Below are 21,015 nucleotides of genomic sequence, written 5' to 3'. Positions count from 1 at the left end.
TTTGGCAGGATAAGCAAAGCCTCTGAACATGTCATGAGCAGACAGTTTTTTTTTGACATCATCGAACTCCCGGCGTTTCTTCAGCACCTTGGTGGATTCATTTTGGAAGAAGCGCAGTTGAATCCCTTTATGACCGATGTACCATTTTTTCCGCACTGCTTGCAGTATCAACTCAAATCAGTATCAAATCTTGTCCACATAGCGTACAAAACGCACCAAAACACTTCGTGAAGCATGGTTTGCTTCCGGCACCGGGCCAAGAGACCTGTGAGATCTTTCAATCTCAAAGCGTGTTTCAGGAGTAAGGTCCAGCCATTTCGGCAACATCCTTGTTAGATATTACGCGATAGGGTCAGATCCTTCCGCTTTCTCAGGGAGGATGATGATCCTCAGGTGATTCTTTAATCTCAGACATTGATGTTTAATGTAAGAGCGATAGACCTCAAGTTTGCGTCAAATTAGCTGAAAGATAAATTAGAAAAAAAAGGGAACTGGCGCGAAGCTAACAGATTATGCAGCCATCTTCGGCGAGGTCCCTCTAGCGCCCCCGTATTGTTACTTTTTAAAGAACTTTTAGCATGCCTGACTTAGTCATACAGGCTCTATTTAAGTGATTTATTGATTCAACAGGACTAGCAGATTTGGGTACAGCAAGTGAAATTTAACTTAGCTTTCCAAAAGTTCATTTATGATTTAGCAAGGTGGCAATTACCTTTTTACATAGGGACAAGCAGAATTGGACAGCGTTTTTCCTTAATAAATGAAATCATAAATTAAAAACTACATTTTGTATTTACTTTTTGTGATATGAAAATTAGTTTGATGATTTCAATCATTTTAGTGTAACAAATACTGTATGCAAAATTTAGAAAGAAAAATTCAGCAAATACTCACGGCACTGTATATATGTTTCTGTAAACCACACTAATTTCGTGGGAGTTTTTCACTGTAGACTGCATAGGGCTTGATTTTTGGGGAGATTTATTAAACATACCAACAGTATGAATAGCATTAAGCATAAACATAAATGAATAGCGTAAAACATTTTGGTGTGTGGTAATATTGAATCTATATTGAATACTTACATGAATCCAACTGTGTTGAAATTATATATATTTATATAATTAATAAAGAGAATAAGAGAAAAAGTGACTTAATTATTAATAAACTAGAAATCAGTTTTTGACTGCATGAAGATAGTGAAATTCTTGGCTGTTGATTTCATGTTTGCATACCTGTTGTGTAAAATAATAAGTCACAATAAAACGAATTAGTTTAGAAGAAAAATACAGAAAAATTAGATTGTAGACATGCATTCTATGCATTCAATCTAATTAGATTGTAGACATCCCAAAAAAGATTTTTTTTTCTAATGAAAGGGAAATAGATTATAAAGAAATATTGTGAAACATGATTTAGGTGACATTTCACAAACCACTTCTTTTTTTAATGCACCACTTCTTTTCTCACTTCTTTTTTTATGATCTGCCTAAAAATGAGGGCTTTGTTCTCCAGAAGAAGATTAAAGGCATAAGGACCATTAAATAACAGTAGCATTATTAGGGTTTTCTGCCACATACTGTATAGTTTGTTAGCAGTTTTGGAATTATTAATGTTGTGCTAAAGGCATAAAAAGTGCAAGTCATTGTTTAGAAATAATAAATGTTGCAAAGAAGGGACATATGACAGTGTTTAGGGGAGACTACACATGAATCACTGCTTGTCACTGTCACAAGATCCTTCACATACTGTTGTAGGCAGAAACAGGAGCGGAAAAACAGGCATATTTGTAGCTGCTTTGTTGATTGTTTAATTGTGAAAAAAGATTGCAAAATAGTAAAAAAAAAAAGGAACTTCTTTCAAAATAATAAAAATTCATAAAGTAATGGCAGTTAATAACAGTTCTCATTATGCAAAACGCACACTGCTGATTGGTTACTGCTCACAAGCTCACTCACACTGCTACAGTATAAATCAACACAGTTCTAGTTTGTTTCTTCCACTCAGAAGGTAGGAGTGCGAAGCTGCAGCCACAATGAAGGGACTTATTCCACTTGCAGGTATTGATCTTGTATTCATTCATTAACTTTTGTTTGTTGACCTTTTCTGGAATTTGTATCCTGTATGTTTGAACACTGCACATTATATTTGTTTTACCTACAGGCTTATTATTTATTCATCTTGGTGAGATTTCTCTGAAAATTTTCAAAAATCCTTACCTTGTTTTTACTCATCAGGTTAACATACTAAACTATTTTTGTTTAAAAATTAGGTTCAGCCTATGAACTTATATGTTACTTCACCAACTGGTCCCAATACAGACCTGATCCTGTAAAGTATGTACCGTCCGACATTGATCCCTTCCTGTGCACACATCTGATCTATGCATTCGCCAGCATTAACTCTAATCAGCTGGTCACCTACGAGTGGAACGATGAGACTCTCTACAAATCATTCAACAGTCTAAAGCAAATGTGAGCTTTTCTTCTTTTGGGTAAATAATTATATAACCTATATAAAAATTACATTTTAATAATACTAATTAATTTACTAGTAATCCAGACTTGAAGACACTTTTGGCTGTTGGGGGATGGAATTTTGGAACAGCTCAGTAGGTTTTGCTCTCAAAGTTTTGCTGCAAAATAGTTTGTTGAATTTCTGCAAATGTAAAAAGAAAGACAGAGAAATACCTACATTTTATGTCCAGATTCACTACTATGGTGTCCACCAAAGAAAACAGAAATACATTCATACAATCGTCCATCAGCTTTCTCCGAAAATATGAATTTGATGGATTGGATCTAGACTGGGAATATCCTGGGGCTCGTGGCAGTCCTCCAGAGGATAAGCAAAGATTCACTTTGCTCTGTCAGGTCAGTATGTGTAGTAAAGATTCACCTATAAAAAGAAACCTTACTTCCAACCGCTTAAATGTGCTCAAGTTAATATTTTTATTTAGTCAGCAATTGCTTACAAGCCCAGTTAGCCAGTCTCATCTTATTTAACATACCCTACCTTAGAGTACTACCAGGGACTCTTACTCTTCCAAAACACAGTATTGGTGCTAATTACATTTTTTTTTGTTATACATATAATATAGAAAATGTGTTTGCCAAAAAAAGCTAATTCATGCAACATGGAAGTGACCAATCTTACTTCCCTAAAAATTTCAAGTTGCTAACTTCCGTTGTTTTGGAGAGATGTATTGACACTTAAATAAAAAAAACTAACTGTGGAAGTGGTAAAACTGTTGCTTTTTTAAAAAGCTGTAGTGTTTGGTAAAAGCTTAAAAAACAGATAATATGTATTGTCTGTAATCATGTCAAATTCATGATGCAATTTCCTAACAATTTTGCACTTTAGAATAATATACTTTTTTCAGGTTTATGTCTTTGTAAAAATCTAAATTAGCCAGCTAATGATAATTAGGATCATTGGATTCTTAGATCATTTGAATAGAAAAAAAGTTGCAGACACTACATAAAAGGGCATGACATTATATTTAGTAAATGTGTTTTTTTTTATCTGATAAAAATGTGTATGCATATTTATAATAAACAAAGCATGGGATAGGAGATAAGAAGCATTAAGTATTATAAACAATGGTGTTACATGATCCTACCTGAAAATTCACTTTTTCACCTAGGTAAGACACTTTTTAGCGACATGTTTTAGCCAAACGTTTATGAGAATCAATCATAAATCAGAAAACAAACAATACAAAACATGATTGGTTACTTGTTATCATATATTAACATAGATCCTCTTACAAAGTCATATTCTTGTATTATATATGCCATTTTTTTATCACTATAGTCTTCTTTGACAAATATGGCCTAGATAAGGTGATATGCAGCTGGAGGAAACTCTAATGGGTTACAATGATATTGCGGTCCTCAACCTACTGACAAGCTTTAAATAGGAACATACTTTATAAATGTTTTTAATGAATGCACTCAATTTGTTTTACTTCATGAGCTTTGTTAACATAAGCATGTGACTTTTTTTTTTTACCGTGGTTGAAAAAGTCTTAATCAAGTGTAACAATAATATTTTATTACATAAATTACATTTATGTAATAAAAAGAATTACATAAATTACATTTCTTTCTTTTTTTTTTAAAACAAAACTTTCAATTTAATTCCTGCCTAATATATGGTCATATGACATTTGTGTACAATTTCCAAGCTTGCTTATATGCTGAGTCTGTTTCCTTGTTCTCTCACATTTTCCCTGTAGGAGCTTAGACAGGCCTATGAAGAAGAAAGCAGTGCTACTGGACGTTCTCAGCTTATGCTCACAGCTGCGGTGGCTGCTGGGAAATCAGTTATGGATACTGGATATGAAATTGCTGAGATTTCCAAGTAGTCTATTTTAGATAAGCTGAAAGAAATCAAACTGTATTAAATTTAGTATACATTTAGTAGTTAAATATAATACCTGTGCCAAAAAGCTTACCATTAAGTAAGCAAATAAGAGCCTTCAACAGAATAATTACTGCAGTGATAAATATGTTTAAACTGTCAACAATTCTTTTTACCCTAACTCATACAATGATTAGCTTTCTTTGGTCATGCATAATGTCCACTGCATAAATTGCTTCAGTTGGTTAGGTCTAGACTTAGCTATGTTATGTGGCATTAAAATGAAGTCAAGATCAAGTTATCCCATCAAATATTTTTTCCTCCCGATGACATGGCTATAATTCAGGACAACAATCCTAAGATTTATTGGCTCAAATTTTGAAAGAGTGATTGTTATCAATTGAGAATGAGGAATGATTTTCATATATGAATTGACTTCCATCAAAAGTCTTTAGGATGTGCTTAAGAAGAGATTACAGACCGATTAGACTCACCAGCCAAAAATTGATGTACAGTAACTCAGGAGGGTAATAAATGGCAGGAAATTTCATAACATTGTTGAAACAGTGATGATGTACATGCAGACAATAATCAAAGATAAAGGTGATCCAATGAAATTGTTAGTGTCTGCAGTTTTTTTTATTGGCCAGGTATTAGTTTTCTAGAATTTCTAAAAAAGCTAAATTCCCTGCCAGACAAACAGCTTTTTAAAAAAAATATTAAAAGTGTAAAAGTTGTAGAATCTCCTTATGAAATATATTTGTAATTATTTAAAACATTAAGATACGTATAGAAATAAATTTTCATTTGGTTTACAATGTCACCGGTAATTCTATTTATCATACAGGTACCTGGACTTCATTTGCGTGATGACGTATGACTATCATGGGTCTTGGGAGAGTTTCACTGGACACAACAGTCCTCTGTATCAATGGTCTCAGGAAACAGGAGACGAAATCTACCTTAATACTGTAAAGACAAACTTTCAAAATTTTTACTTTTACCTGATCTCGGCAAACAGATATACACAACAACTTTTTGTTTCTGATTTTGCAGAATTATTCTATGACATACTGGAAGAATCAGGGTGCTCCAGTGGAGAAGCTGAGGATGGGTTTTGCTACATATGGCAGATCATTCCAACTGTCATCTAAAGAGAGTGGCCTGGGAGCTCCATCGAGTGGTCCTGGTTCTGCTGGCAAGTACACCAGAGAGTCAGGCATCCTGTCTTTTTATGAGGTTTGTACACAACTTACTGTGCATCAGCCACTTACACTTACTGTGTTGTTTAATTAGAAAATTAAATTAAAGTACTTTAGTTTAGTTTTTACAACTAAACAAAAACAAACTGAAGTTGGAGCTTCGACTTCATATTTGCACAGTAAAATAAAAAATCTTAGTGTATTTCTGGATTATTAAGTAATTCAGTGGTGTAACGAGGGGCAACTTCTATCAATTCATGTTAATAGTAAAGGTCAACTGGTGTTGTTTTAAAAGTGCTATACAAATAAAATGTCTTGACTTGGTTTGACTACTGAGGGATTATTTCATATTAGGTCTGCAGCTTCCTTGAAGGAGCCAGTACACAGTGGATTGAGGATCAAAAAGTACCCTATGCCACAAAGGGGAATCAGTGGGTTGGCTTTGGTAACAAGCAGAGCTATGAGATAAAGGTAAGATTAATCAAGAGTCCGAAGAAAAATTCAAGAATAAGGTCAAACTCCGTCTGGTGCAAAAATCTTTTTTATTCGTATTGCCTGTGTACATCAACATACATCTAATAATTCCATCAGGGTATTGTAGTCCAAGTAGAAACTAAATGAAGTGGGATCTTATGGAGCATTGAACTTATTCACAAATTAGAAATAGGAACAGGAAATTAGAAAAGGATTTTTATTTTTGGAGCAACAGCAGTTAATTTCTGTATCATTTCTGTTTCAGATGGCCTACCTAAAAGAAAATCATTTTGGAGGAGCCTTTGTGTGGGCTCTTGATTTAGATGATTTTACTGGACAGTTCTGTGGCCTGGGTAAATACCCTTTCATCAGCCTGCTGAAGAACCTTCTGAACAATGGTATATAAATTAAAATGTGTCATTATCAACAAAACTGTTATTGCTTATACAAATTCCCCTGAGTTTATGTTCTCTAAATGTCTTTCTGTTCCTCATGCTGAAGGTACTTCTGCTGAAGGTCCTACTGCTTCTCACGTTATAGATCATCCCAATCCACCCCCTGCTCCTCCTGTTGAGGATCATCTCACAGTTGCAGGTCAACATCCACATTATTGTGCATCTAAGAAAGATGGTATCTACCCACATCCTACTAACATTCAATCTTTCATCCATTGTGCTGCTGGAAGAAAATTTGTTAAACACTGCCCTGCTGGCACCATTTATGACAAGACGTGCCAGTGCTGTAACTGGCCATTAATATGACACAAATTGTTATTTAATTTGATTATGTAGAAATGATTGTATGATGTAGATTTGTTTGTACATGAATACACACCTGGCCTGGTAGCCGTGCAAGCATTTTATTAATCTCTCTGTAAGCACGTTCTTTAAAATTATAAATGTAAATATTTTTTTTACATAATTCAATCATGACTCAATATATAGCATCACCCAGGCATACAAGCAAGTTAAGATGCTCTTTGTTGTGAGTTTTATTCCAAAAATAGACATTTCTGAATACTGCAAACTAAATAATTAATTTACTCCTCTAATCAAACTGACATCTGTACATTATTCAGTGATTTAGCTTGTTTTTCTCATGTCATCAACTATATAAAACACTTGAAAATTTTGTAACAATGCATGCATTCCTTTTATTTTACCTCACAGTTGTAAAACACAGGTTTGATTTCTGACAGGTAATTTAGAAAAGGATCATACACATCTGAATCAGTGCACTATACATTATGGGCAAAAAACTATTTTTAATATTTAAGTCTTAAAAACTGCGGTTTCACTGCATTTATATTATATATATATACCTTTGGGATGTTAATTAACCCTTGTTTTGTCTTTACTTTTGTGACCCTCTGGCATCCCTCGGGTCAATTTGACCTGGTACATATTTGGGGTTTCAAACACACTTCTGAAATAAAATTTTACTTCATTTTCCAATTTACCCATATTTTTTTTATCTCAATTTCCAACAATGTAGAACATGTATGTTTAATGATTGTAATTAGTAATGATGTATTGATTTATTTAAAATAAATGTAATGATCATAACGATAAACATAATGATCATAACTATTTATTTATGATAAATGATTGTTTAATGATTGTAATCAGTATCTACTAGAACACAATTAACAATGCAAGTACACGGTCTGGGTTGAATGTCACCCAGATTGTTAATGCATTATAGGCAGAGACAACCTGCATGTTGCAAAGATTCAGGTGTGGCCACTGTAGCGTTCTTCGACAGCTGTAGCATCCCAGCAGCTTATCCTAAAAAAATAACTAAATAAAAATAAAATCATTACAAAAAGACTGAAATAGAATGGTGTCCAAAACAATCCCAAAAATATAACTTTTTCCAAGAAGAGTAAAAAGTGTATAAGGGGTGAGTGTGTGGCCCTGCTGGTGATGCTGGTGGCCTATGTCTATGAAGTTCAAGTCCAAGTAGGCTTTATTTCAACCATATACAGTTAGTACACAGTGAAACGAAACAACGTTCCTCCAGGACCAAGGTGCTACATGCAACATAAATTTACAACATAAATTAACAGAGAAACTCAACTAGCTAACTAAGTGGCCTAGTTAGCTGGCTAGCAGAGACAAGACAGATAGTACTAACATAAATTACACATAAATTAACAAAAACTAACTAAGGAAGATGATGGAGCAAAGACAGACCCCGATGATCTTCTCAGTTGTCTCCAATTTGTGCTGCAGTGTCTTATGATCCATGACGGCGCGGATCCCAAATCCGGCAGTAATGCACCTGCTTAAGATGCTCTCAAAAGTCTTCTGTAGAATGTAGTGAGGATAGGAGAAGGTAGTTGGGCTTTTTTTTACCTCTAGGTTATGCCTTGGTTATGAAACTGGTGATAAGTCATTAATCATAATCTTTTTAGTTTTTCTCCATATTCATACACAGCTTGTCCTTTAACTGCTGCACCTCACCTCTGTATGTTGACTCGCCATTCTTGCTGATGAAACCCACCACAGTCTGGTAATCCCAGGACTTGATGATGTGTTTCGGGCTGTGCATTCCTACACAGTTGTGAGTCAGCAGATTGAATAGCAGTGGTGGACTGAGCACCCATTCCAGCGGGCCCCAGTGCTAAATGTGGTGCTGCTGGACAGACTGGAGGTGTTCATTTCCAAAAGACTTAAATTTTTGAGCAGGTGCTGAGCAATGATTGTGTAAAATGCTGAAATGAAGCTTATAAACAGCACTTGAACATGCCTGTCTTTATTTCCCAGGTGAGTAAAAGATGGAGGGTGGTGACGATGGCATTATCTGTTGAATTGTTAGGATGATACACGAACTGCAGGGAGTTCAACTGAGGGTGGCAGAAGGATCATGATGCAGCCTATGTCCAGCTTCTTGAAGCAGTTCGTAATGGTGGATGAGAGTGCAACAGGACAGTGAAGACTATTGGGTATGAGAACAATAGTCATGGACTTGAAGCATGTCAGAATGGCAACACTGCTCAGGAAGAAGTTGAAGATGTCTGTGAGAAAATTGCCAGGAATGGTGTCTCGCTCAGCAGCCATTCTTGGGTTGAGTTTTCCTCACATCAGCTGTAGTAAGACAGAGTACCTGGTCGTTTAAGGAAAGGGTGTTTTTTTTTTTTTACCAGCATGTCATTCTGTACCTTGAACTGGGCATAGAAGCTATTCAGTGCATCTGTAAGAAAGACATCCTTGTCACATGCAGGGGTCATTGTCCTGTAGTTGGTGGTGGCCTAAATGCCCTGCCACATGTGCCATGTCCTTGAAGTGACCATGGTATCTCTTGGTGTGCGCACACTTGAGGGTGTGTTTAAAATCCCTTGCAGATGCATTTGTCAAAGCTACGGTAGATTGCAAAGGTGAACAACCAATTACATTAGTTTCAAATTGTAAATTGTAAACACTGTTGACTTTTAAGAAAGTTAATTTCTCTGCCTTCTCTATGTCTTAGGACACAGAAATTCGTTCTTTCTTACTTAAATGTCTTGGGATGATATTCATTGAACTGTGTGTAACCACAGGCATGGGACCTTTATATTACGTTGACAAGAAAGTGAAGACAGAGACCAAAAGATTTAAATTTAATCCACACTTTATGTGGGGCGTGAGACTGTGCAGTTATGTATTCCTTATTATCAAACTCTTTTGTCAATGATTCTGTATCCTTAAATTATATTAGCCATGTATTCATACAACTGTTAACATAACTGGCTGTTAACGCAAATACCTAATCAGCCAATCATGTGGCAGCAACTCAATACATTTAGGCATGAATCAATATGGGGGGAAATGTGATTAAAAAAACTTTGAAATAATCCCAAACTGATTTCTTGAACATGGCACTGTACTCAAATGGCCTCCAGCATCACCAGATCTCAATCCAATACGGGATATGATGGAACGGCAGTCACATTGTGAATGTGCAGCCAAAAAACCTGCAGCAGCTGCAATGCCATCATGGCAATATGGATCAGAATCTTCAAGGAATGTTTCCACAACCTTCTTGAATCTTTGCCAAAAAAGGCAGTTCTAAGGGCGAAAGTGAGTCCAAACCAGTACTAGCAAGATGTACAGAATAAAGTGGCAAGTGATTGTAATTGTGTGATTTTTCACTTTTTGCCTTACCAGGCTGCAAACTAGCTAAATATGGTACCTAATTTGTACAAGATTTATGTGTTATATTAATGGCATCAGGTGTTCAAACATGTTCCAGCTTGACAGTGCCCATGTCCACAAAGCGAGCTCCATGAAGTCAGGACTGGCCAATTTTGCAGTGGAGGAATTCCAGTGGTCTGCACCTCAATGCAACTAATTAGAATGCTAAAGGTAAATCCCAACAGTCAAACAACAGAATCTAGTAGAAAAATTTCCCAGAAGAGTGGCGATTATTATAAAAGCAAAGTGACAGTGAATTAGGAATGATGTTTAGGTGTCCACAAACTTTTTGCCATACAGTCTAAGCTTTCTTTAACATCCTTTATTTATAGTGTTTACAGCAACACAGCTTATCTGCACATATACAGCACTTGAATTATTGTCATATTTTGGCCTTAAAAACATTAGTCATGTTTGTTTTGAAAGTTTGCAAGTATTATTCATTTGTACATCACACTGCATTTAAAATGATCCCTGAGATTGGATACCCCTGAGTAAAATACTGTACTCCAAAGTCAAATTGTTTAATAAAGAAATTCAGACAAAATGTAAAATAAACCGAGCGTAAAAATAGATGCTGTGTTTAATCCCAACTCGCAGATTGACTTGCATATCAAAACCTCTGCATGTTTTCATTACAATGCTATCTTAAAATATGAACGATTGCATTAAAGCGGTCTGAAACACATGCTGCAAGAATAAATCAGAGATCATGTTCGCTGATGTGTAATTGTGGTAGTTTTTTTATGTCACAGTTCTGGATGAGTCGAAAGTAAAAAAGCACAAGCTCTTCGTAGTTTTTGATGGAGATCCTTTCGTTGATGCCGTGGAATCTAAAGATGAATATAAAATAAAGAAAGAGATGATCTTAGATCATGATAGCTGACAGTCCATCCTGAACTTTATTCTGCCATGCTGCTGGGATTTAAAGACACAGGGGTATATGGCGGCTTAAGAGGTTTTAAAGAGATACTGTTTGTATGAGTAAGTATATATACATGACCCTGTATAGTGCTGTTGTGTAGCATGCGAACAATTTAACAAAGCCACTGCTTACCTAAACGACCTCACAGCTAGAGAGTGTACACGGTATTTCCTGGCCTGGCCAGGTCAGAACTGTACTGTGGATACAGTACTGTACATTTCACTTCCAAAAATTTATTTTAACAGTAAGCACAAGATTACAAGTAAATAAAGATTACCAAAGTGTTTCTATGTCACACAAGAAAGCCCATATCAGGCCTTTTCTCCTTTTGTGCATTGCTGCTGTCTGTCTCTCATTAAGCATGTGTCTCTTTTTCAAGATCGGGGTACAATTTATAAAAGTGAATCAAGAACAAAGACTGAAATTTATATGCAAAAGCCATCCGTTAGCAAGTGAATCATTATTCATCACACTTGCATATGAATAGCTATACACAATGGCTACTGATAAATCTCTCACTCATTCACTATATAGTAGCACTTATTCTGTATGGGATCATGGGAGGTCTGGAGCCTATGACAGGGGACTCAAGGCACAAGGCAAGGTACACCCTGGATGGTATGGCAGCCCATTGCAGTACACACACACACACACACACACACACATTAGAAGAAATTTTAAAATGTCAATTAGCCTACTCTGCATGATTTTGAACTGTGGGAAAAAAACAGATTTCCTAGAGAAAATCAATCAAGCATGGGGAGAACATGCAAACTCCACCCAAACGAACAGACCTAAGATGGGAATCAAAACCTCACCCGTAGAGGAGTGAGGCCATAGTATTAACCGCTACACCACAGTGCATCTTGAAGAATTTGAATACTGTAAAAAGCTTTTTTTGTGTAATTTAATTCAATAAGTAAAACTCATATACTCCAGATTCATCATACTGTACATAAAGTAAAACATTTCAAGCCTTTTGATGATTACGGCTTAGAGTTCATGAAAATCAAAAATCTAGTATATAAAAATATTAGGATATTTCATTTCGGGAAGTGGTTAAACATATAGACTACTGAATCCTTGGCCATGGCCACATACTGTAGTACTGTAGCACTAATCTTTGGACCTTGTGCCATGGGTCAATTGACAGCAGTGAGGTCTAGATATTCTACAACTATGTATAGTTTAAAAAACCTACAATGTTACATTTAGGCAGTGTTTGTGTGCATTGCTGAAAGATTTGTCAATCAATATAAAAAAAAACTATGCAAAATATTCCCTAACAAATGCACTTATTAATGCAACTTAAAGGCTGGCAGTATTCAAGTAACTGTGATGTTATATACAGTATACAATAGTACACAATAAAGGAACTGCACCGTGTTAATTAATCTGGGCTACAGAATTCTTTTATGCATGAGTTCCAAAGAACCATGGTTTCCATCAACACAATTCTTCTTTAACCTTCTTAGATATAAACTTACCTCTGGGGGTCACCTGGTTTGAACCAGGTTGGGTTGAAGCGATAAATGTTCTTGGTCAGAGGTGTATAATGTCGACTATCAGTGTTGCCAACACAGACGCCTGCAGGGCAACAGGAGCAAAAAAAACAATGATTAACCCTGTTTTGGTTTAAATTACACCTCTTTTTTTTTTAAATCAACCTTTGCCCTTAGCTAATAGCTTCAGTAGTGCACAATCAAGCCAACAGATATACACAACTATACTGTATGGCCAAAAGTATGTGTAGGTAAAAGCACACCGTTTTATAGAATGTCTTTCCACCTGTATGCTGTAACATTACATTGTACTTTACTAGAACTAAAGGACACAAACTGAGGTCTATTAATACGTGTGTCAAGGCTGGTGTGGAAAAATGTGAGTGTTTGGGATGAACTAATAAAGAGACTTCACCCCAGGCCTCCTCACACACACACATCTCTGTGGCTGACCTCACTAATGTTGTTATGGCTGAAAGGGCCAATTCCTGAGGCCACATTGCAAAATCTTGTGGAGAGCCTTCCCGGAAGACTGGCAGTTATAACTGCAAATGTGGAACATTACCAACTTCAGAAATTCACATAATGTATGAGTATAATGGTTAGATGTCAAACATTTGATGAAACATTTGGCCACACAATATTGGTGCAATAATTGTCAAAGTGCAAAATTTTCGTCCAAAAGTCAAGACTAAGAATTTTTAAAAAGAAGGTCAGATTAACAAATTAAAACAAAACCCACACAGATGTACAGTAAACGTTAATGACAGACACTGGCTTCTCTTAAAAAAAAAAAAGGAAACTAGCAACAGAAAACCCAAACAGGGAGATCATTGTTTATCCTGCTAATAACTGGAATGAAGATATAATATATTGGCCGTCTTTATATCACCTATATATACTGTATACTGTACAATATGTATTATATAGATTGAGAGCCACTTACTGTAAATTGCATGAGCAAAAAAAAAAATTTCACCTGGAGCAACAGTGACATCAGGAAACATGTCCAATATGGTCTTCTTAATTATCTGAAAACCAAACGACTGCTCGTCAAAGGAACTGACAGGGAGGGGGTCAAAGCCGTTTGTCAGATTCACTTTTACACGATCATCTGATATGGTGTATTCAATCAACTCCAATACCTACAGAAGAGCAAGTGAAAAGGAGAAAAAGAAAAAGAACAATGACAGGAAAACAGATGACAGGCATTTTTTTTTAACACTGTAATATAATGGCTGCAATTCATGTTCAACAACTTGCACCATGAAATCCATCCTTGAAATAACAGAAAGGGGATTTAGATTCACTTTACCTGTTAAACCATACTAAAGGATCTGTACAATAATAAAGCAATAAAGCATTCAAAGCGAACCGCACAAAGTCCACATGTCGACTGCAACAGGATAATCTCTGACCTCTTGCAGTGTTTGGGCAGAGTGAATGCGCAGGTTCACAAAAGCCTCAGCAGACGATGGGAGGACGTTGACCTATTGATGGAGAGAGAATGAGAAAGCTTGCATAATTTTAAATAATTAGTCTATGGTTGTATTACAGAAGAAAGAACAGTTTTCTACCTTCACACCAGAGTTGAACATGGTGACTGCTGTAGTAGTCCGCACAAAAGCATTCATATCAGGCTTCCTCTCCATTACCCTGAAAAATACACTTCTGTTTAGGTCAGGTACATAAATAATCGGTGTCAAGATTATTGAATAGTTAGCACCATGTGTTGTACAGTGCAGAGTAACATATCTATGACCTGCTCATTAATGGGATGAAAAGCCACAAATTGGACATGATGAATCTAAAAGGCAGGGCAAACTGCAACACAAACCACAGAGGATTAATTAAATGCATTCACATAATCTCACTGTTTTACAATGTGGTTTTCTGCTCTCAAGAGTTACCTTATGTGCAAGGTGTTCAAAAGTGCTTCGCTCAGGGCCGGAGCCAAACAGTCTAGGCATTGGGTAATCCTCCAGCCTGCACACAGAACAGTACTCATGAATATCTTAGCTTTCTTAATCAAATCTTATTGTATAAATCTTAATAAGCTATTATCTGCAAGAATTTGAACACATATCTTCATAAACCAAAGGGAAAAGTCAATAATCATGGAAATCTAATTTAATATCCAATTAATGTTACATTTATCTCTGTAAGGCAGTGTGGTAGCTTTTCTTCCACATCCCAAAAACATGCTACAGTACGCTATGCTATGTCCATTCAATTCAATTCAAGAATATGTGTGGGGTGCCCTGTGATGGGTAATACACAATCCATAACATGTTCCACAATTTTGACCAGGATAAAGTAGTTACTGAAGAAATTCTTTGTAGAACGCTTTCACAAATTTCTTTAAACAGACAAATAGATAGATCCGCATCTGTATCATTCATTTGATTAGATGGGATAATTTTTTTAGACTAAGAATAAGTGGGTATGTACTATACACATTGAACCAGCTTTAGCGAGGACATGGGAACAGCTTCAATAAAACTTTGTCTCACAGATATGTTCAAAAGAAGAAAATTTAAGGCAGGGTGCACGGCTTACACTTTACCTTGTGACAGCAGCAGCCAGGATGCCGATGCTGCTCTGCCTGGGAGGCATGGAGGAATGACCTGGCTTCATACTGACACTCAGCTTTATTGTGGCTTGCCCTTTTTCAGTGACACCAATCCTACAACAAACAAATACAAATTATGAAAAACACCTAGGTAAAATCATAAAATAACAGGGATATTTTTATATGTTACAGCTCAAAAAATGATGGCACCCTTGGTAAAGATGGGTTAAAAAGAGGCCTAGAAAAAATATATTCATGTTTTACGCTTAATTAAAGGATTTCTTTTACTTGAAACACTTAAATACCGAATTGGAATAAATAGAAGGGTAGATAAACAGATGTCAAATACTGACACATTCTGATCATTCTACACATAGTACGCGACAATGAAAATAAAAACATGTAACTTGTATATTGCAGTCTTTCCAACATTCTAAAAAGCATTTAGCTTAATAAATTTATTATGAATAAATTTATAAATAAGGTCTCACAGTGCAGCTGGTCCATTTAGACCGTTTATAATTCCATCCAGTACTGCAAGGCCTTCATCTACAAGAAACTGTAATTTCACCCCACGACTCCTTAGCACTTTGACGATGTTTGCTGCTCCAGCATTGCCGCTGATCTGTACAGACAAGACAAGGTCAAATATAATTACAACTGCTATCCATGTGTTTGCTTAAAATACAAAAAAAATGCATGTAGAATGTGTGTAATGTTGTCATGGTCACTGAGGAATATGGCCAGGTATTCTATTATTTTCACAGTAAAATGCCATATGTCAATTATTCATTATCCACTATCTATAGTGTTTATTCTGTGTAGAGCACAGGGGACACACTGGATGGGGTGCCAGCTCATCGAAGGGCACAAGCACACGCACACGCACACACACACAACCAATCAAACATTGAAAATGTTCATTAATCTACTGTACATGTCATTTGACTGAGGGGGAACCAAAATACCCAAAGGAAACCCTCCAAGGACAGGGAAACATACAAAGACCATGGACTCTGTAGCAAGATTCGAACCCCCTCCAACCCTAGCGGTACAAGGCAAACTTCAATGAAATGTGGGTCATTAGCGGGTCTGTACTAACTGATTTTAGTACCAGAACCCTGAAATTACCGAAGCACTACAGAAACAATTCCGAAAACAGTTTAATATCGCAGAACTGATTTTGTTTGAATACTTCCAGGTCCTAAAATATGTCCAGTCAGACACTCCCTGTATCAAATTTGTATTAAATCATTTAATGCATTAAGGATTTAAAATTAATTATAAGGGTTAATCTGTTGATAATGCCGCCTTTATTCCCAAAAAGCAATAGCATGGCTAGGATTCCATCATATGCATGAAATATAATTTGATATTAATAAACAGTTCCTTATACATTTTAAACAAATAGAGCTAGGTCCTTCAGCATTTTTGAGTTTAGAAGGCTCCCCATTCATTTAAATAGGTGTGGTTTACCCATTTAAATATGAATAAGAATCATTAATTAATAATTTGATATTTATAATAGATTTTACGAATATTGTCCTATATAATTATAAAAAATTATAATAATTATAAATTCACTGCTAAGGAGGGGCTGGAGCATGTCTGTTAATGTATGTGAAAGTCTCACCTCCTCATCGTGACCCAGGCCAACATAAAACCCTCGCCGTGGAACATATCCTCGCTCCAACAAGTACTCCAGAGCTTGAAGGATCCCCTTCAGCAGTAGATAAAATCATATTCAGTTTAGCACAGACAAATGTAACACTGTTTTAACCCACAAAGAAAATTGTTGCCCTCTAGGCCCTTCATACCATGACAGCCTGTTTATTGTCAATGGTCCCTCGTCCATAAATAAATCCATTCATCTCTTCAGCTGAGAAGGGAGGCAACTCCCACCCATCATTCTCACTGGCTGGCACCACGTCAATATGTGCCAGCAGCATGTAGGGCACCAGCTCAGGATCGGTGCCTGACACAGTGAACAGGTGGCTGTAATTCTCCACCACCTCATGCTTAACCAAACTGGATGAGAAGATTGTTGGGAAGACTGAAAGAGGAAGGAAATAAAATTTATGGATGCAGTGAGATCCCAAATAAAAAGGAAATTTTGAAACGTTTAAAATTGGCACTGTGTCCAAACCATAATAAGGTCTAACCTCTTTTTAGAAGATGACCGAACTCTTGCAGAGCACTTATATTCTGGTGAGAGTCTGAGAATGACACGGTAGGAATACGAATGGCCTCTAAAAAAAAAGAAACAGGATTTTACAGGTAGTTAAGGTAGTTTTTATAAAATTCAACATTAAAGAATACTATTTTGTTAATTACAAGAGGCGTTCAAGTCAAACTAGGACTCCTGATGAAATGTCTTGTGAATAAAGGTTCAACAGAAAAACAGATTTACATGGTTTACTATGATGATAAGACTCAGCCGCAGGAAAAACATTGGAATGGTGAAAACACAAAAAAAAAGGTGATATGTCCAGCATACAGCATGTCCACTTAGCAAGTGGAACATCGATGAATAACTTGTTGCCAACTGTGGAAGAGTTGCATCTGCCTGTGGGAACTGCACACACAATAATTCACAAAAAAAAAATAATAATAATAATTGCACAGGAACTCAAATGAAAGTTACTGCCACATCCACCGTATAGTCCCAATCTCGCTCCAAGTCACTTCCACATTTTTGGGCTGTTAAAGGAGTTCCTGGGAGGCCAGTGGTTCAGACATAAAGCAGGAAGTCTGATCACGACTTTACTGTATTGAGGACCCCTCTCTCTACCTCGATGATATCCAAACACTAGTGAAACACTGGGATGAATGTAGCAAAGGGTTTATATAGAGAAAAAAAAGGAAGATTTTACTCTTGTTACTGTGTTCATTTATTCTACGCAATCAAATGTCCTGGTTTGACTTATACACCCCTCATACTTTCCACAACTTTTCTAACAGATCTCTGGTTTGGAGAGATGATTTTATATGTGCAACAAAAATTTTCAGCATTTTTATTTTAATCTCGCTTTAAACAATAATACGCTACATCTCTTCAGCTGAGAAGGGGGGCAACTCCCACTCATCATTCTGTCCAAATAGAGATAATGTCCCAAAGCCACCAGCATTGTGGCTGACCGGACACACCCCTCTTACTCAATCTTTACCCTCCTGCCATCTGGAAAAAACGTACCGAAGCATTCGGGCACTCACATCCAAACTATGTAACAGTTTTTACCGACAAGCCATTCGTCTCCTCAACACAAAGGGACTGGACTGATAAACATACACACACACACACACACTGACACACAAATCATTCAGATAAACTAAATAACATCACACACACATGCACAATCACCCTGATCTACAACCATCTAACAATTGTTCATACCTACCTACCTGAACCGCTCTTCGCAATATTTGCACAATATTTTTTTATTTGCACACAATATTTTTTTAAATCATTGCTGCTATTTAGAAATGTCAATTATTTACTGTTTACTCTTACCACTACCTCAATTCATACCTCATCACAAAAAATTTACTTTAACGTGTTACGTTGTATTGTAGCTATTTGTTTGCACATCTGCACGTGCACTTTGTTGTTTGTTGTCTATTGTTGTCCCTTTTTTGTATATTTTTCTCTTTTTTATAATAGAAATAGATCGTTTTTTTTAGCTTAACTTAAAAATGTAAATCTGTCGATCTGAGCCAGCTAATTAGATCTCTCTTAGCTATCTGGTTCCAGTAAGTGTGTTGTTAATTTATGTTGTGGCATGTACTGTATGTAGCACCTTGGTCCTGGAGGAACGTTGTTTCGTTTCACTGTGTACTGAACTGTATATGGTTGAAATGACAATAAAAGTCTACTTGAACTTGAACTAATAATTAAAAATGAAACTTATTGATATTTCTTTATAAGCATTAATACTAAAATTGGTGCAAGTTTGAGTTTTATGACCTTTGAAAATTATTTAAATAGTTTTTTTGGTAACAGCTTAAAAACTAAAAAATCCATAGCCCATAACCATGTCAAATTCATGTTAAAATATCTTAATTTAGCATTTTAGAATAATACACTTTTCCAGTATTGTCTTTTCATGTAAAATCTAAATTGGCCAAGTTTCTGAACGACAATTAAAATGATTAAAGATCTGAATTTAAAAGTTACAGACACTACATAAAAGGGCATGAAGCTGAATTTTGCAAACGTGTTTCTCTGATTAAAAATATAAATGTGTATGCATATTTACAAAAACCAAAACATGAATCAGGAGATAAGAAACATTAAGTATTATTTTTCTTAAAAATGGCGTTATGATCCTGTCTAAAAACTTACTTTCACCTACTGTAGGTGAGGCGCTTTAATAACATGTTTTAGACAAAATGAAGAGTTCGAGACAACAACAGGTCGAGACAAGATCAGGGGAAAAGGGATTTATCGTTTGTTTGTTTTTCTCAGGAAGGCTGGACTGAAAAAAATCGACCTTAAATAACTGCCCAGATTAAGGAGACTGAGACTGTAATGCAGCCTAGTGGAGTCCAAAACCGTTACACAACAAGGAAGAATAATCAAAGGATTTTTTTTTAATGATCTCAGATCACAATGTGTCATGAGGTGTTGCAACACGTGTTTCTTCCTCCACCCCTCCACCTGTTCACCTGTAGCCCCTGCATGTACAGTAAGGCACTCTGGTGTGGAGATCCTCCTGCTCCATGTTATAAGAGAAAACTGCAGAAATCATGCAAAATCACTTTTCACCCCATAACACTTTCTAAGAAACATAGTGTATTTCTATTCTGCGGAAAGTCATTATTCTTACTTCATTCGTTGTTTCTTAGCAATAACTAGAATCATTTTCCTATGCACAGAGCAGCGTTGCACATGTCCTGGTTTTCACGCACACATACTGAATCCCTGCTACATGAATAAACTCAGCAACTCGGTCACCTTTGAAATTAGCGAGCAGGACGTCCCTCTGCGCGGCGCTTAGATCAGCCGATACGAACGCTGTTTTTTCCCACTGTGCATGCTGAAGTCCTGCGTTTACCTCTATTGTGAAAGTCCTTACTGTAACCACGAGAAACAAACCGAGCAGCGCAAGGAACATAATTAACGCCACCACTTTGAGAAATTTGCATATTTTCGGCAGAGCGCTGCGAGCTGTCATTTTCCAGAGAGCGTAAAAAGCGGAAAGCGGGTTGCCAGGTTTGTGCACCAAAGCTCATCAAACCTAAATCCTAAGCGAAATACAATCCCTCTAAAATGCTTTCATTTTAAAATCAAACATCTGATTTATTAAAATTTAATATCCGTCAAGTATCCAAGTTGGAACTACCTAAAAAATATAAATACCTAATTCCTTTTAATCATGACATATCTCTTTAATAGCCATGTTAATGAGCACAGTTCTCCCATGCGCAAAGTCCACATTAAAACAAGAGTACTCAATTTTGATTCCTATGAAATGTATATTTTTTTCTACACCAATTAATGTGTTAATGAATTGTATTGTTAATTGTAAATGCCCAAATACCGCGGGCCTGGCAACACAACTGTTACAGGACAGCGTACTCTGGGACGCCATCTGCTGTTGTGGAATAAATGGTACATCTGTTTATCCAAAAAGTAAAAAAAAATAAAGCGTCATTCTATTAAAATTTTAACCCTAAAAGAAGTCATGAGAAATTGTAATTCGAATGTTCTTTAAAAGGAGGCATTTTGTCCATTTATGACCTTCGCTTCAAGTGTAGTTTCTTTTTAGACAGTACACAACATTTTACAACAGTACACAGA

The 21,015-nt window shown here is 36.2% G+C and overlaps 2 protein-coding genes across 2 annotated transcripts; one reads left to right on the top strand and one right to left on the bottom strand.

Moving 5' to 3' along the window:
• The first annotated feature begins 1,923 nt into the window (after positions 1-1,923).
• Positions 1,924-7,514, top strand: LOC128510605 (acidic mammalian chitinase-like). The gene is made up of 11 exons (XM_053483021.1): positions 1,924-2,060; positions 2,164-2,184; positions 2,273-2,474; positions 2,555-2,611; positions 2,708-2,873; positions 4,241-4,365; positions 5,213-5,336; positions 5,422-5,604; positions 5,922-6,038; positions 6,307-6,439; positions 6,543-7,514. Exons 1-11 carry the CDS (start codon positions 2,036-2,038, stop codon positions 6,800-6,802), a joined length of 1,413 nt encoding a protein of 470 aa, XP_053338996.1. The 5' UTR covers positions 1,924-2,035; the 3' UTR covers positions 6,803-7,514.
• Positions 7,515-7,827: 313 nt separating this feature from the next.
• LOC128510604 (N-fatty-acyl-amino acid synthase/hydrolase PM20D1.2-like) lies at positions 7,828-20,413 on the bottom strand. Its single transcript, XM_053483018.1, has 13 exons — positions 20,170-20,413; positions 17,378-17,464; positions 17,033-17,268; positions 16,849-16,935; positions 15,707-15,840; positions 15,210-15,329; positions 14,554-14,629; positions 14,406-14,467; positions 14,221-14,299; positions 14,062-14,133; positions 13,623-13,788; positions 12,629-12,728; positions 7,828-11,049 (listed from the first exon to the last, which is right to left on the bottom strand). The coding sequence occupies exons 1-13, from the start codon at positions 20,387-20,389 to the stop codon at positions 10,920-10,922; spliced, it is 1,569 nt and encodes a 522-aa protein (XP_053338993.1). The 5' UTR covers positions 20,390-20,413; the 3' UTR covers positions 7,828-10,919.
• Between the last annotated feature and the right edge of the window lie 602 nt (positions 20,414-21,015).

Source organism: Clarias gariepinus, chromosome 22, assembly GCF_024256425.1.
Source record: "Clarias gariepinus isolate MV-2021 ecotype Netherlands chromosome 22, CGAR_prim_01v2, whole genome shotgun sequence".
NCBI lineage: Eukaryota > Metazoa > Chordata > Actinopteri > Siluriformes > Clariidae > Clarias > Clarias gariepinus.
Note: the sequence above shows the minus strand (reverse complement) of the source record. Positions and strands in the feature narration are given on the sequence as shown.

Bases quoted from the DNA above. Each gene is read 5' to 3' on its own strand.
- LOC128510605 (XM_053483021.1), top strand. From the start codon at position 2,036: ATGAAGGGACTTATTCCACTTGCAG. The intron at 2,612-2,707 runs GTAGGTTTTGCT...TTTTATGTCCAG, and splicing joins TGGAATTTTGGAACAGCTCA to ATTCACTACTATGGTGTCCA. The intron at 6,039-6,306 runs GTAAGATTAATC...TTTCTGTTTCAG, and splicing joins AGCAGAGCTATGAGATAAAG to ATGGCCTACCTAAAAGAAAA.
- LOC128510604 (XM_053483018.1), bottom strand. From the start codon at position 20,389: ATGACAGCTCGCAGCGCTCTGCCGAAAATATGCAAATTTCTCAAAGTG. The intron at 16,936-17,032 runs GTATGAAGGGCC...CTACTGCTGAAG, and splicing joins ACAATAAACAGGCTGTCATG to GGGATCCTTCAAGCTCTGGA. The intron at 15,841-16,848 runs GTGAGACTTTCA...TTGTCTGTACAG, and splicing joins GCCTGGGTCACGATGAGGAG to ATCAGCGGCAATGCTGGAGC.